This window comes from Hippocampus zosterae, chromosome 5, assembly GCF_025434085.1.
Source record: "Hippocampus zosterae strain Florida chromosome 5, ASM2543408v3, whole genome shotgun sequence".
In the NCBI taxonomy this organism is placed as follows: domain Eukaryota; kingdom Metazoa; phylum Chordata; class Actinopteri; order Syngnathiformes; family Syngnathidae; genus Hippocampus; species Hippocampus zosterae.
This window is the reverse complement of record NC_067455.1, coordinates 21054992-21070135: the sequence shown is the minus strand read 5'-3', so window position 1 is coordinate 21070135 and position 15144 is coordinate 21054992. Positions and strand designations below refer to the sequence as shown.

The 15144-nt window shown below is 39.9% G+C and overlaps 1 protein-coding gene across 1 annotated transcript in view; it reads right to left on the bottom strand.

Annotated features, from left to right (window-relative positions):
• The window catches only part of rspo2 (R-spondin 2), an 82546-nt gene that overhangs the window by 41269 nt on the left and 26133 nt on the right, over positions 1-15144 (bottom strand). The window contains exon 3 of the mRNA XM_052064838.1: positions 1194-1382. Coding sequence (XP_051920798.1) covers positions 1194-1382 — 189 coding nt within the window. The remainder of the gene's footprint in view (positions 1-1193; positions 1383-15144) is intronic.

Here is a 15144-nt window from a genome sequence, read left to right as displayed (position 1 = left end):
CAAAGTCAACTGGGATAAGATCCAGCACACTTGCAACCAGAGTGTGAATAAGCTGTATCGAAGATGGATGGACGCACTGGAGTTAAAGTTTAACAAGAGTTACTAACATTTCAAATGACATCTGTTCTTGTTATGGCTTTGGAGACATAAATACAATACAACATGTGAAAGGATTTTCAATTGCCCATTAAAAATAGTTTCCAAGAAACAAAATGATGGCATGAATCATATTTACAGGACAGTCGATGTTCAAGTAAAATAATGGTAATATTATACGGAATTTGAGCATGTGGGCATAACATGTGTTGCTTTGTGACTGGAGAGTTAAATTAATCGTCTTCCAGATGACTCATATTTAAATGAAATTCATATTCTGCAAAGTTATTGCTTTCTCAAACTGTAGTCAAAATATATAGGATGGTGTGGAATCTGCATAATTCAGCTGCATGGGTTTTCTCTGTGTACTCCGGTTTCCTCCCACACTCCAAAAACATGTGTGGCAGGTTATTGGAGCACTCAAAATTGTCCCGAGGTGTGAGCGCGGATTGTTGTCCGTCGATATGTGCTTTGTGATTGGCTTGCAACCAGTTCAAGGTGTACCCCGCCTGCCCAAAGACAGCCGAGATAGGCGCCGGCACGCCCGCGACACTTGTGAGGAAGAAATTCATACACACACACACACACACACACACACACACGCACACACACACACACACACACACACACACACACACACACACACACACACACACAGACATTATATATATCGAGAGAGAGAGAGAGAGAGAGAGAGAGAGAGAGAGAGAGAGAGAGAGAGAGAGAGAGAGAGAGAGAGAGAGAGAGAGAGAAAGCACAACATCTGTCTGCAATTCCTGGATGCTGAACCAAATTGATCATGTTCGGGATGCTCTGGATTGGTTTAATAGACTGCATGTTCCAGTTCCTAGCAATGTCCACGAACTTTGTACAACCATTGAATGGTGAGTGAACCAACATTTCACAATCCAAAATCAACAACTTGACCATCTCTATGCAAAGGAGATGTATTGCACCGTTTGAGGCAAATGGTGATCACAGATACTGACTGTTTTTCTGGGAGTGTATGAGGAAACTGGGATGGTGTGCGGAGAGGAGGTGGTGGTAAATTGTCGGGAAGGCATGCAGGACTAAAAAGGAATGGACATTTCACTTACTGGAACACATATTGAGTTCGGGGCTGCGCATGCCGTAGTAACCAGCTGGACAGTCATGAAGACATTCGCCATACTGTCTCATCCTTTCTCTCCGGAGAAACAGGAAAAGTTTAGGCTGGCAGTTTACACAGCCGTTGTCTCTGGAGCACACTGAGCAGCCTTTACAGAGGGGGTATGCTCCATAGCTAGCTGCAGGACAAAAAGGAGAGGCAATCAGCGAAGGCAACCTTAAATCCCACAAACTCTTCCCAGCTGAAAGTACAAAGATTTAAAAGAAAACATTAATGGTCATCATTTAACACGGTTTACATGTTCAAAGGGAAGTAGGAAGAAGTTAAAAAAAATACTCCTACCATTTGTTCTTTGTGTATTTTGAAATGTTTCATATTAATACAATAATAGGTAATTCATGTCGTACATCCCAACAAGAAAATGAAAAAAAGTCAACATATAAACCTGCTTAAATACAATGGATTTACACTTATACATATGCCAACAGCATATGTACATGCACAGAACCTTGAGAAACCGCAGGAGTGATGTCCAGTTGATTAGATTTTTTTTGTTGAACTGCAAATATAGATCTTGATTATCTCACACCTCTTATGCCATATCTCTCTAATTTATTCAGCAGCACACAATGATCCATCATATCAAATGCTTTATTCAGATCAATAAAAATCCCAACGGTAAATTCCTTATGATGTATACTCATGGCTATTGCGTCCGCAAGTTCCATTTTTCTCTGAAGCCATATTGATTTTCACTTAAAAGCATATGTTTCTGAAAGTTTTTGAGTCTAGATGAACATTTTTGAGAACTGTATTTGTGGTGACATTGGTCAATACTCAGTTAATAGGTGTCTCTCTCCACTTTTATAAATAGGAATTACTTCTGCTATTTTCATTTTTGATGGAAAGATACATGCTTTGAATGACAAGTTACATGTATGTGTGAAAGGTTGGTGTCATGGTTCTGTTTCGCCTTTGCCATGCTTCTGCCTATTACTGCTCCTTCCCTTCCTCCTTCTCTGCTCTCCTCTCCCTCTCTGCAGTGCTGTAGTGTGGCAGGAGGCGTGGGCTCATCTCCTCAAAGGGGCCACATCAGTTTGATTAGGTGGCAGCCTAATTAACCAGTTTCTCCCATTCTTCCGGAAGATCATTGATCACACTGTGTCTTGCCACCTGTTACAGCATCAAGAGTTGAATGGTGGTCGAGTTTATCCAGTCATGAGTATGTATTTGAACAAGGTGACTTTTAGTTACCATTTGCTTCATTTTTGGTGCTTATCTCTGCTTCCTGGCCTTTTCGTTTGGCTCCCGCCGCAAAACAGAATCTTCCGTCCAAAACAAAAATGGAACCAGCAGAGACGGAGAGACTCAAGCTTGCGCTTTCTGCGCAAGGTAAATTGGTTGGCCACCACTAAATGACACTGCAGCAAGTGGTGGACCACTTGTAGCAACTCTCTGCCAACTTGATCCGGTTGAGTGAACAGCTGGTAGCCGTCAAAAATCATCTCCCTTCATCCAGCTCCTTGGGTTCCACGCCCTCTCAGAAGTCATCTCCCAGAGAGCAATTCATTCCCATCCCTGCTAGGTATTCTGGAGACTTGAGCACCTGTGCACAATTTCTGTTGCAATGTACTTTAGTGTTCAACCAACAGCCTAGTAATTATCCTACAACTCAGTCTAAAACGGCCTTCATCATCAGCTTATTATCAGGACAGGTGGCCACTTGAGCCTTAGCCATTACTGAACAAGAATCAGAGTTGCTAATGGACTGCAAACAGTCTACAGAGGAAATTAAGCGTACTTTCGATCACCTAGTGTGGGGTAGAGAAGTGGGCGTGCAAATTTTGGACCTGCATCAGGGCAGTTGTACTGATTCACAATATACTGCTAATTTCCAAGCTTTTAGCAGTCAGAAGTGGGTGGGGTGACTCGGCTCTGCAGCCCATTTTTCGAAAGGAGCTAGCTGGCTATGATTAAGGATGGCAGTAAGGGATGAGTGTGGATCACTCAATGAGCTAATTAAGTTGTCCACGCGCATAGATGATAGACTCAGGGAAAGATGGAGAGAGAAGACGGACCAAGTTTGTCGCCCTCCGACCTTCTCATCACTTAACCCAGCTGGTGCAGGGAACTCCAACTTCTTTTTAGCTGTCAACACTCCTGAGCTTTAATCTGTTTGCCATCCATGACTGCAGATGTTCATGCCTTCGATGGTGGAGTATGCCAACAACTTGCTGATCAGCATGGGCATGTGCCCCTTTATGGTGAACTCAGGCTACCAACCTCCTCTTTTTCCCAGCCAGGAGTCCGAAGTGACAGTCAGGTCCATCCATGCCCATTTCCGCAGAGTTCGACGGGTCTGGAGGGAGACTCGGGCAGCACAGAGCGCAATCGGCCTCTGGCAGACCGGAGATGGATCCGAGCCCCGGACTATCAGGTGGGGCAGACTCTGGTTGTCTGCACGGGATCTGCCCTATTCAAGTATATTATCCCAAAATGGCTCCCCGCTTCATTGACCCCCTTCCCCGTTGACAAGATTGTCAACCCCAGTGCCGTCTGCTTCCACCCAGTCTTCCATATGTCTTTCCTGAAACCTCCTCCTACCCTAATTGATGGCCACCCATTCTCAGGCATGGCAGAGGGTTCCAGTACCTCGTTGAGTGGGAGGGGTACATCCCGCAGGACCGCTCCTTGATCTTGCGTTCCCTCATTTTGGACCCACAACGGCTGTGGGATTTCTTTGCCCGCGAACCAGGTAAACACGGTAGAGCGCCAGATGACGTTCGTTGGGGGGTGCTGCTTTCATGGTTTAGTTTCGCCTTTGCCATGTTGAGGTGCCTACTCCTGCTCCTCCTCTTCTTCCTTCTCTGCTCTCGTCTCCGTCTCTGCAGGGTTGAACTCAGAGGCGTAGACTCACCTGTGCCACATAAGGTTGAATAGGTGGCAGCCTATTTAACCAGCTTTTGCCATTGTTCTCTGCCGGAAGATCTTTGACAGTCACACTGTATCGCCACGTTGCTGCTTTTCCTCCTGCCAGGCGTTCCAGCGTCAAGAGTCGAATAATGATCGAGTTTATCTGGTTATGAGTATGTATGTGAAGGTGCTTTTCAGCTGCTAATTCATTTTCTTGAATGTAATAGTTTTGTTTTTGAGTAAATTAATTTTGTGTTGCTAGTTTTGACAAGATAAATTTATTTTTGGTGCCTGTCGCTACTTCCTGGGTCCTGACCTTTGTTTCCCTCATGGCACATAACATTTGCACTACACAATCAATCAGAGCTTTTAATAGTCTCACACCAATTTTAAAATCTGATTATTTTTTAATTGTTTATATTTCATATGTAGTCATTTACAGCACAATGGAGCATCGTGTAGGCCTTGTTTTAATATATCTGTTTCAAATGTTTCTCAGCTCAGAAATTTATTTTGCTAGGTTACAACCAATATTGAAAAGTTATTCATTCGCTACTTTTGCAATTTTATCAAAACAGCATTATCTTTTATCAAAGATCAGACGATCACAGAACACTTGGAACAAACCACTCAGACATACTGTACATTCACACCTATGATCTATTTAGTCTTCAGTCAACCAAACATGCATAATACAGTGTGGGAGAAAACACAGGGAAGCATGAGACTCTAACCCAAAACTCATCAAATATGAGGCGGACGTGCTAACCGGCATATGCCGCCAAACCAAACCACAACTAGAAAAAAAAAATACTGGAGTCTGATTAAAACTAAATCATGCTCATGCAAACCACTCGGTTTTTCCCATTAACGATGGAATTTGCAAAAACAGAAGTTGTATTTTGCCTTTCCTTGCTTATATTTGAGTACATTAAGCCAGGTGTCAATGATGAAAAACAATGGGCAATGATTAATACAACAACATTATCTTGTGTAAACAAATGTGGATGGCCTGAGTACAAAAATAAAATAAAATAAAATACAAATAAAGCATATATAAGCTGATTTCAAAGCAAATGTCCAGTTCAGGAATTTGTCTCTGATGCAAACTTTGATTTCCTCTTCTCAATGTCGATTAGTTCTGAATGTGATGTGACTGTGATAATTTTGGTCAGAGCTGGATCCATGATGACTCAGTTAAGAAAAGGGTTGAAAACCCAAAAAGCCGCAGTGACTTGTCTCATCGCAAGTTGCTTGCGGAGGACAAAAGGTCCAATATAAAGACAGCCGTTTTCCATGGTATGTGACTTTCTGTGCGATGTCCTAAACATTGCACTCACAGGAAAAAGTCCTTGGGCAAATCCAGTCTCTTTAAATATGGGAAATGTCAGTTGATCCTCGCCAAGTCTGAAATATCCTCAGCAGTGACCACGCAACAGTGCCGATCCAACTCAGCGCCCTACCACGATGACTAATAAAATGTTGCACGCACAAAAAACATGGACAAACCTTAAAAGTCAGAGCATGCCTTCTTTATTGGCAGTGGATCATCATACATATTCGCTGGATAGATTTAAGCAGATGAATAAAAGCCAGCGGCCCGGTAGCCCAGTGGTTAGCACGTCGGCTTCACAGTGCAGAGGTACCGGGTTCGATTCCAGCTCCGGCCTCCCTGTGTGGAGTTTGCATGTTCTCCCCGGGCCTGCGTGGGTTTTCTCTGGGTGCTCCGGTTTCCTCCCACATTCCCAAAACATGCGTGGCAGGCTGATTGAACACTCTAAATTGTCCGAAGGTATGAGTGTGAGCGTGGATGGTTGTTCGTCTCTGTGTGCCCTGTGATTGGCTGGCAACCGATTCAGGGAGTCCCCCGCGTACTGCCCCGCGACAGCTGGGATAGGCTCCAGCACCCCCTGCAACCCTTGTGAGGATCAAGTGGTTCGTAAGATGAATGAATAAAACTCATGATGGCCCGGTATACGTTGGTTTATAATCATGTGAAAGCCGGTTAATTGGCCTCTCTCTCATATATATATATATATATATCCGGGAATAACGGCAAGCTCAGAGTTAATTTGCTTGACTTGGTTTTTCACCGCTGCTGTGAGATGGGCACGCATGCCAAAAGCATAACCGGTGGCTTTAAGTTTGAACTGAGCTTCGTAGGCGTGTCTCTTTGTCGAATTTATTTTCAGGGGTTCTTAGAAACCAAAACCGGAGTTGTTTTGCAACAATGCACATTGCCACACTCTATACAGGTGTTGGTACCTGCTTGCGACGTCCCTTTAGCGTCCACTTACACGCCCAACCTTCACCATTGGCGGACTGCTCCCCAGCTTGCCTGTCCTCTCTCTCTCTCTCTCTCTCTCGCTCTTTCTCTCTCTCTCCCTCTCCATATATGTATATATACACGCCCACCCTTCCCTGATTGTCCGACTTCTTTCCCGCATGCCTGGCCACAGTCACTTCCGCGTTTTCTCTATATAAACTGCGTGTCGGCTGTCAGTCAGATTTTGGAACTCAGAGCATACAAAGGACGCTCCGCACCATAAGGCGTCCTGTCCATTTTGCAGAAAATTTAAGACTTTTAATGGCGCCTTATAGTCGTGAAAATACGGTACACAGATGAATCAGACCCAATTCATTGGGGGGGAAAAATCGACTTTAGAATCAGTCATCTGTTGTCAACATGTATTTTATTTGATTATGGCTGTCCATGCGCATGTGTAACTATATCTGCTTTTAAGCGAATGGAAGAGTTGAATTGTAAAATAATGCCGTATGATTTGAAGGAGAGTTCAGGTAGCAAATGGAGATAGTTGTTAAACTGTGTTGTAAAATATGTTCGTGTTCATTGGTCGTTTAGCTACATTTTAAAGATCTGTCATTTAACGAGGTAGTCAAAGTCATGATGTGGAACATTTCATCAATTGACAAAGTTATGTAATTGTTATATCAAACTTGTCGAAGAGTGCCAAGAGTGTGACCTCATCTATTTTATGGCTCCACTGTTGGATTTCAAAATGTTTCGCAGGTGTCTTGTAATGTTGCGGCAAGCGAGTCTTTTCAACTATTTTATTGCATTTTCTCCTGCCGTCTTACCGTTTGACACATTACCTTCTCTCACATTCTCCATCTGCCGTAATAACATTGGATTTACACTACTGCATGCTAAAATAATATTGCACTGACAGAAAAGGAAAGACATCTTGGCAAAAGTAATGAACTGTGTGGCTGGAAAGCTCATTCTCTGGCTTGTTTCGGGCTGGCTCAAACCTATAAATATTGCCTGTGCACTAGCAATAGAACCATTAAAATAATAGAGGAATCAGTCATTTTGGAACATTGGCTGGTCAGACAACATAGACACTAATCTTTAATCGAATAAAACTTTTTTTGATGGATTTATTGAAAAAAATAGTAAAACGAGTGTGTGACATATTGTTGCATTGCTCTGAGAATTTGAATTGTAGATGTTTGATCCTGTGCAACAGATCTCACATTCTGGATTGAGTATGTAACTGGGGCAAAACAAAAAAAATGGCTGGATAGAGTGGAGGCAACCTTTTGTGCTGATCTTGGGAGATTAGCTTGTATTTTTCTGTGGAAAAGGTTTGAGGTTCAGGCCACAGGTATGTCAGAAAGCAGGCCATATTTCAGTGGCTGGAGCTGCACTGTCCTTGCCTGAGAACAATGCCAGCCAGTGCACACAGACCCATCAGCCGGTTTCAGCAATTGTAAAATATAAACTGCTTGGGAATTTAAGTAAACCGGTGATCTGAAAACCATAGAATCAAGCAACATTTGCAAGTGGCAACAAAGATGAGATGAGAGATGAGAAACTCAAGCAAACAGCTGATTTTGCATCTCGCACGACTGACCTAAATTGGTAGGAATATGTTCTTTAAACACATAATGCATCAGATGCGGTCTTTTATTGTTTCTTTTCGTACAGTAAACACTTTTTTTTCCAAATGCCTTTTGCATTTTGACACATGTGTCGCTGTGTTTTGTCTACATCGTGGCATGCCACATATCTTTTATGTTTGTTTTGTTTTTGTTTTCCTCTGTCAGTCACGTTGAAACACAAGTGATTTAGTTCTACAGAACGTGTGTCACGAAGGTTTTTTTTTTTTTTGCGAGATTATGTTTTGAGGTTTACCATGTTGAATATGTTCAAAACTGGATGGAGGCTCACATGCCATTGAAGAGGCCCTCCCCACATTCGATAAAGTGGATCGTTTTTGGTTTCAGCCGCAGAATACATATAATGTGAAGCAAAACAAGTCCACATTTCCCACTTCTAACATTCAAAGTGAAAATTCCACTGAGCCCTAAAGCGCTGTATTTATGAAAAGACAAGGTCCATGCATTCATGGCAAACATCAGTGAAGAACCCCGAGTGAAGATTTCTTACACAGTGTGACAGGGCTGCAAGGCAAAGTAACTTGTATATAAGGCCACTGGTCTTCAGGAACCACATTAAAACGTTTTCAAATATCCTCTGCATCACCCGTCAACAATCTAGTGTGACAGCTCCATTCTGAATTAATGTAGTGTGCTAAAGAGAGATGATATTTTACATTTTCATTTACAAAGGAAAATGTATTCAATGTGCACAATATGTTTGAAAGCTACAGTTCAGCATTTCTTGTCTCGTTTGTAGTCTTTGAGATTTATGAATTGAAAAATAAAAAAGAAGGCCAACAGTCAAACTAGCTGTTAATGAAGATATTTTCAATGATGATAAACAAGCCCGTCCAAAAGAACTGAAACAGTAAACAGAATTCCTGTATTTGTATTCCAGACTGACACCTTAAGACGATTATGCAAGTAGAGACCAATATTACTGCTTTATTTCCAGGAAATTCCATCTGGATCTGATATAAAAGTTAGGATTGAAGCATATAAATAAATATATATAATATATAATATAATATAAATATATTATATATAAATTTCCCCAGTGTGGGACGAATAAAGGATATCTTATCTTATTAGTTTGGTTTGGTTTTTGGTTTGGGTTGTTTATTGAACATAAAACATATACAGTAATAATTTGACAGAAAATAAGGTAGATAAAAAAAGTAAAAGAAATAAATCAGTCTTCATTCAACACAGTTATTTTGTTCAAGGGAGTAGGATGAAGTAAAAAAACTTATCTAGTCCTACCCCGTTATGTGTTTATATCTACTAAATCATTTTTATATCAATCAGAAAAGAAAAAGTAAGAAGAAGTCTCCATTAAGGCTCATACTTTACCCTTAACCGTGATATTTTCACAACTTTTGGTTTGTATCGGGATTATATACATCCTCACCCTGGCACTCTTGTGTCAATTTTCTCTTGTATTCATAATGGATATTGCAATACCTTTCTCTATTTATCAACTTAGTTCTGATTTATCATTATATTTAATGTTTAGAATTTATCATTTGAACTCTGATTGGTGTAGGTTGTTTGTACTATTTTTTTGAATTTGTTTTTGAACTCAGCAAGCGATTTACTCATTTTTAGGTCCGTTTCGAGATTATTCCACAGATTAACACCTTTGCTAGATACACTTCTTTGCTTGATGTTTGTTCTTGTTTTGAGTTTTTTGAATAAGTTGGTACCTCTTAATTCATAGTTGCTTTCTCGAATTTCAAAAAACTTCTGAATGTTTTGGCAGAGCAGGTTATTGTGTGCTTTGTACATTAATTGGGCGATTTTAAAGTCAACCAGGTCATAAAATTTCATCTTATTTAATTTAATAAATAGTGGATTTGTGGGTTCCGTATAATTTGATCTATTAATAATTCGAATTGCTTTTTTTTGTAGTTTGAGAATAGGGAGTGTGTTTGTTTTGCAGGCATTTCCCCATATTTCCACACAGTAGGTCATGTATGGTAATAATAATGAAGTGTATAATGTGTACAAGGATCTCTTATTTAGCACTTCCTTGGTTTTGTAGAGGATCCCTACGGTCTTGGCTATTTTTCTTTTTACGTTATCGATATGTGGTTTCTAACATAGTTTTGAGTCTATTACTAATCCGAGAAACTTGGTTTCATACGCTCTTTCTATTTCAATTGAGTTTACCATAATTTTAGCTTGGTGTTTGATTGGTCTTGTGCCAAAAACAATTGACTTCGATTTTTTCATCTTGAGTGACAATTTATTTCTGTCGAACCAGTTTTTTAATTTGTTTAATTCGTTTTCTACGGTTGTCAGGAGCTGTTTCAGATTTATTCCAGAACAGTAGAAAGTTGTATCATCAGCAAATAGGACACATTTAAATAGTTTTGAGACCTTGCAGATATCATTTATATATAAGATGAATAGTTTTGGACCAAGCACTGACCCCTAAGGTACTCCGTGAGTGATTTTCAGGTGATTCGTTTTTCTATTGTTGAGTGGCACGTACTGATATCTGTTGATATCTGTACTGATAAATAACTTTTTATCCATTTATAAGCTACACCTCTAATGCCATATCTTTCTAGTTTTTTCAATAATATACTGTGATCTATTGTGTCAAAAGCTTTTTTTAGATCTAGGAAAACCCCAACTGTAAATTCTTTGTTGTCTATATTAGTGGCTATTGCTTCCACAAACTCCATAACTGCCATTGAGGTGGTCCGTTTTTCCCTGAAGCCATATTGATTCTCACTTAACAGCGCATGCTTTTGTATAAAGCTATCAAGTCTGCGCGAAAATAGTTTTTCTAATATTTTTGAAAATTGTGGTAGTAGTGATATTGGTCTATCATTTGTAAACAGATGTTTTTCTCCACTTTTATAGATTGGAATAACTTTAGCAATTTTCATTTTTGATGGAAAGATACCAGCTTTGAATGACAGGTTGCATATGTGTGTGAAAGGTCGCACTACAGATTCTATAATCTGCTTGATTATTGTCATATCAATATTAAAGCAATCAGTTGACTTTTTATTTTTAAAAGTTTTTATAATATTTGATACTTCTTCTTGTTTTACTGCAGTAAGGAACATCGTGGAGGAGTTTTTTTCTACGTATCTATCCACTTCAAACAGGTCTGTTGGATCAGGAATTTGTTTTGCTAGGTTACTGCCGATGTTGACAAAATACTCATTAAATTCAGTTGCTATTTCTGCAGTTTTTTCCAAAATAGTATTTTTGCCTTTGATAAAATACTCTGGATAATCCATTTTTTTAGGACTATTTCTGATTACTTGGTTAAGTATTTTCCATATTTCTATTGTGTTACCTTTATTCTGCTCTAATAGTGCATGATAATGATCTCTTTTACTGGTTCTTATAATATTTACAAGTTTATTTTTATAGGTCTTATATTTTTTTTCTGCTTCTTCAGTTCTGAATTTTAAAAACAATTTATATAAATTAGGTGGGCTAACGTGAATTACATAAGCCTACGGCCATATGACATCATCAATTTTTTTAATTCTTTTGTCGTCCTTCTTGTTTGGCCTTTCATCTGGCCTCTTTCAGTTACTCAGTGGTCATTTGGGAGGGGGGGGGGGGGGGGGGGTTGAATCTTGTTGTTAAGTATATGTGGATGCAGTATATGGTCCTATTCACTTCTGCCATCGAGAGTTTGTTGGTGATGTCATGATCTATTGTTTTTTTGGATTGCCTCAGTTACCTACTGAGTGTTTTCTTTGGATTTCCCATTTGATGTCTGTTCCCATTTGATCCATATCTGTCCACATGTTCCAATACTTTTGCTCACATGAAACATGGGCGCATTCAAAGAGAAGGTGCTATCTTGCAAAGTTTGCATACAATCCACGTGTAACTAAACAGGAAAACAAATGTTAATGGTTTTATACACATCTTTGGATGTGGAACCAGTCTGACAAACTTCGAGTAAAATGTTTTACCGTTCCAATACAGTACATTTGCTGTGGACTGGCATTGTATAAAACTGTATAGCAGTTGTACTGTATTCGATGGTGTTGGATGATTTTTTTAAAGGAATTAAGGCATTACACAGAGCCAATCGCCCGATGAGCAATTCATTTTGAAACCCTAATAAAATTATTGACTTTCTCAGAAGAAAATATTTCCAATAGGATTTAATAAAAACTTCACCTTATTAATTAGGAAGCTGCTATTCTGAACTACATATTTCACGAATCCTGTTGGAACTGGTTTTCTATAAAGGTCACCTTCCAGTATAATACATTTTTTTCTGACAGTTTGATTCATAACACATGTCAGTATGTGTCTGTGACATGATTTAAGGTTCACACTCGTGCGGTTTGTCGTTTGCATGGAATAGCCTTTGAAAATCGAAAGCCTGTAGAAACGAGCGGGTTTGAATTTGGTACTGTTGTGGTGTCCGATTGTGACTCATTATTCAAATGCGTGCCCATTTTATGTTTGCGACCCGCCCATTCAACTCAGGCAAAATGACTCACGGTTGCAATGCGCGCATCTGAAACTGTGCGTCAGCTGCCAATCTCAGATGATTTCGGAAATGAAATGCTGCAATTCATTTTGAAAAAAACTCCTAAGGATTTCTGATTTTAGTGTAAGATAGCTTCGCCAAATCAACGGTCTTTCACACAATCTATAAGTACATTTCTGCCTTTCAAGCGAACCACCTACATACACATTTACAGACCCTTTGATCAGTTTGCTCTGGCAGCTGTGAGGTTGCGCAGCATCACAACAGTTGTGCTGGTATTTAAAAAAAAAAAAAATAACTGGTTGGTGGGGAGTTTTGCATACTTCGGGAGCCAGCTAGGGAATGTGGCTTTGTTCACGCTGCTCAATCCTCCTCAGCGGGTTCGGTAGGTGGCCGTGATTTCGCCGGGTGTCACTATCCATTTGTCACTATTCATCACCCTGCCGTGCCATTCACTGAGGCCATTCACCAATCTGCCGAAGGCCCGGTCCCCTTGGAGGGAAATCCACTTTTAATCATCAAGCCCAGTGTCCTTGCGGCTGCACAGATTGGCCATTGTGGAGTCATCGTCTATGGCTGAATCTCAGTTATAATGATTTTCTTGTAAAATTCATCTCCACGGTCACCCTGTGCAACCTTACAGAAGGGACTGACCAATGTGTGTATGTATGACTGTGTCGCTTAAAATCTGGAAATGTATTTGCGGTATGTGTGAAAGCGTTGATGAAGCCATCCTCCAGGAGATGCGCCAAACACAGCACGATTCTGGCCCACTGCATTGCAATGGAGCCAACAAAATGAAGAGACGGTGGCCACAAGACGCCCACATATCGGGAACTAATCAATCAGAGAAAAGCTGTTTTCCATATCAAATTAAGGCAAACTCAGGTCCAATCGGGGCAGTGGATCTTTAACTCTTCATATGAGCATGGATTACATTCTCTACAATTCCTAAGTTCACTTGAGTGGTTGCACACCTCAAGCTTGCATGTAGTACAAAGAGCGATGCAATTAAAAAAAAAATATTGGAGCGCTTGAAAGTCAAGATATCGGTGTATATATCTGCACTCATTAACAGAAAAATAGTACTGCAGTAGCGTTTGAATGTTGTTATGGGAATTTTTGACTTCTAGAGTTTGCAGTACAGTATATTTGAAATTCCTCATTCCTGCTCAGTGGCCAAACCTCAACCCCTCAGTGAATATGAATGAATGACTGCATGAAAGCACATCAGGTGGACGACTGGTTAGCACATCCGTCTCGCAGTACGGAGGTTCAGGATTTGATTCCTGGCTCCCGCCGTCCTTTGTGGAGTTTACATGTTCGGCCTGTGCCTGCGTGGGTTTTTCAGAGTACTCCGGTTTCCTCCCGCATTCCAAAAAAATGCATCCATAAATGTAGAAAAGTGCAGATCATTACAAGTAAAAAAATAATAAATACATTGAAAAAAATAAACCAAGTAAATATTTGAAAACAGATATTACCTCCACATCTTTGAAGTCAACCAATTTTATAAAACTGAACATAGCATTAAAATACTAGGTATCATGTTTTCAATAAAAGACTAAAAGAGTAAAAAATACATGCATAATAATTTCTGCAGAGTTTCCATATGTCCTCCGTTTTTACATACTGTCAAAATTTGATGCAAGTGAAAGCGTTACATTCTACTACCTTTATACATTTCCGTCAGTTGAAGCATCAAAGACATACTTTTATATATTTTTGTCCACAGTGCTTTTAAAAATTGCAGAGAGGCACAACATACTGTGATTTATTTATTTTTTTCGTTATTTCTAAGACACTGATTTATTTTGTCACCAATCATTCATATATTCACGGAGCAGCTTATCCTTACGATAGAGACGAACACAGCTGGCTTTGAGCGAGAGGCAGGGCACATCCTGAACTTTGGCACAAACAGAAAAACAACCATTCTCACCTGGGGATGATTTAGGGCATTCAATTAATCTACCATGCTTGTTTTTGGAATGTGGTAGGAAATTGGAGTACCCGGAGAAAACCCACGCAGGCATGGGGAGAAAATACAAAGTCCACACAGGAAGGCCGGAGGCCGGATTCGAACCCACACCATCTGCACTGTGAGCTAAGCACTCACTAATCGTTTCTATAATTTAAAAAAAAAATAATAATAATAACCGTTTTACTTCTCGCTGTTTGTGACAGTACACATGCATTAACAGTGCAAGTCAAAAAAAACCACCAAAGATAATTGTTTCTGTATGTACTTATTCCTTGCACACCCAGACTGCATATCTCCTCTAGTGAAGTGAATCTAACAAACCTGGATACACACCATTGATTGCTTTTTGAGTTAAAAACAATCAAACTAATAAACAAAACAAAAATACCACAAGATAAAGAGTGATATTAAATAACAGAACAACATTATTCATGTTTTAATGTTCACTCAATGTCTGACAGTCAGCATCAGGTAGAATGACCAAACTTCAGGTGAAAAATTTAGGTTCTTTGTGAAAAGCAATACATCCACAACAGAATTACACGCTTTCTCAGAGTCAATTATTATTTGTCCAACTCCCTTGTTAAATGATGGTATAAATTAACCGGTGCTCCAGTTTAGAGGAAAATGAAAGACCACATCGCCCCTCCCAGC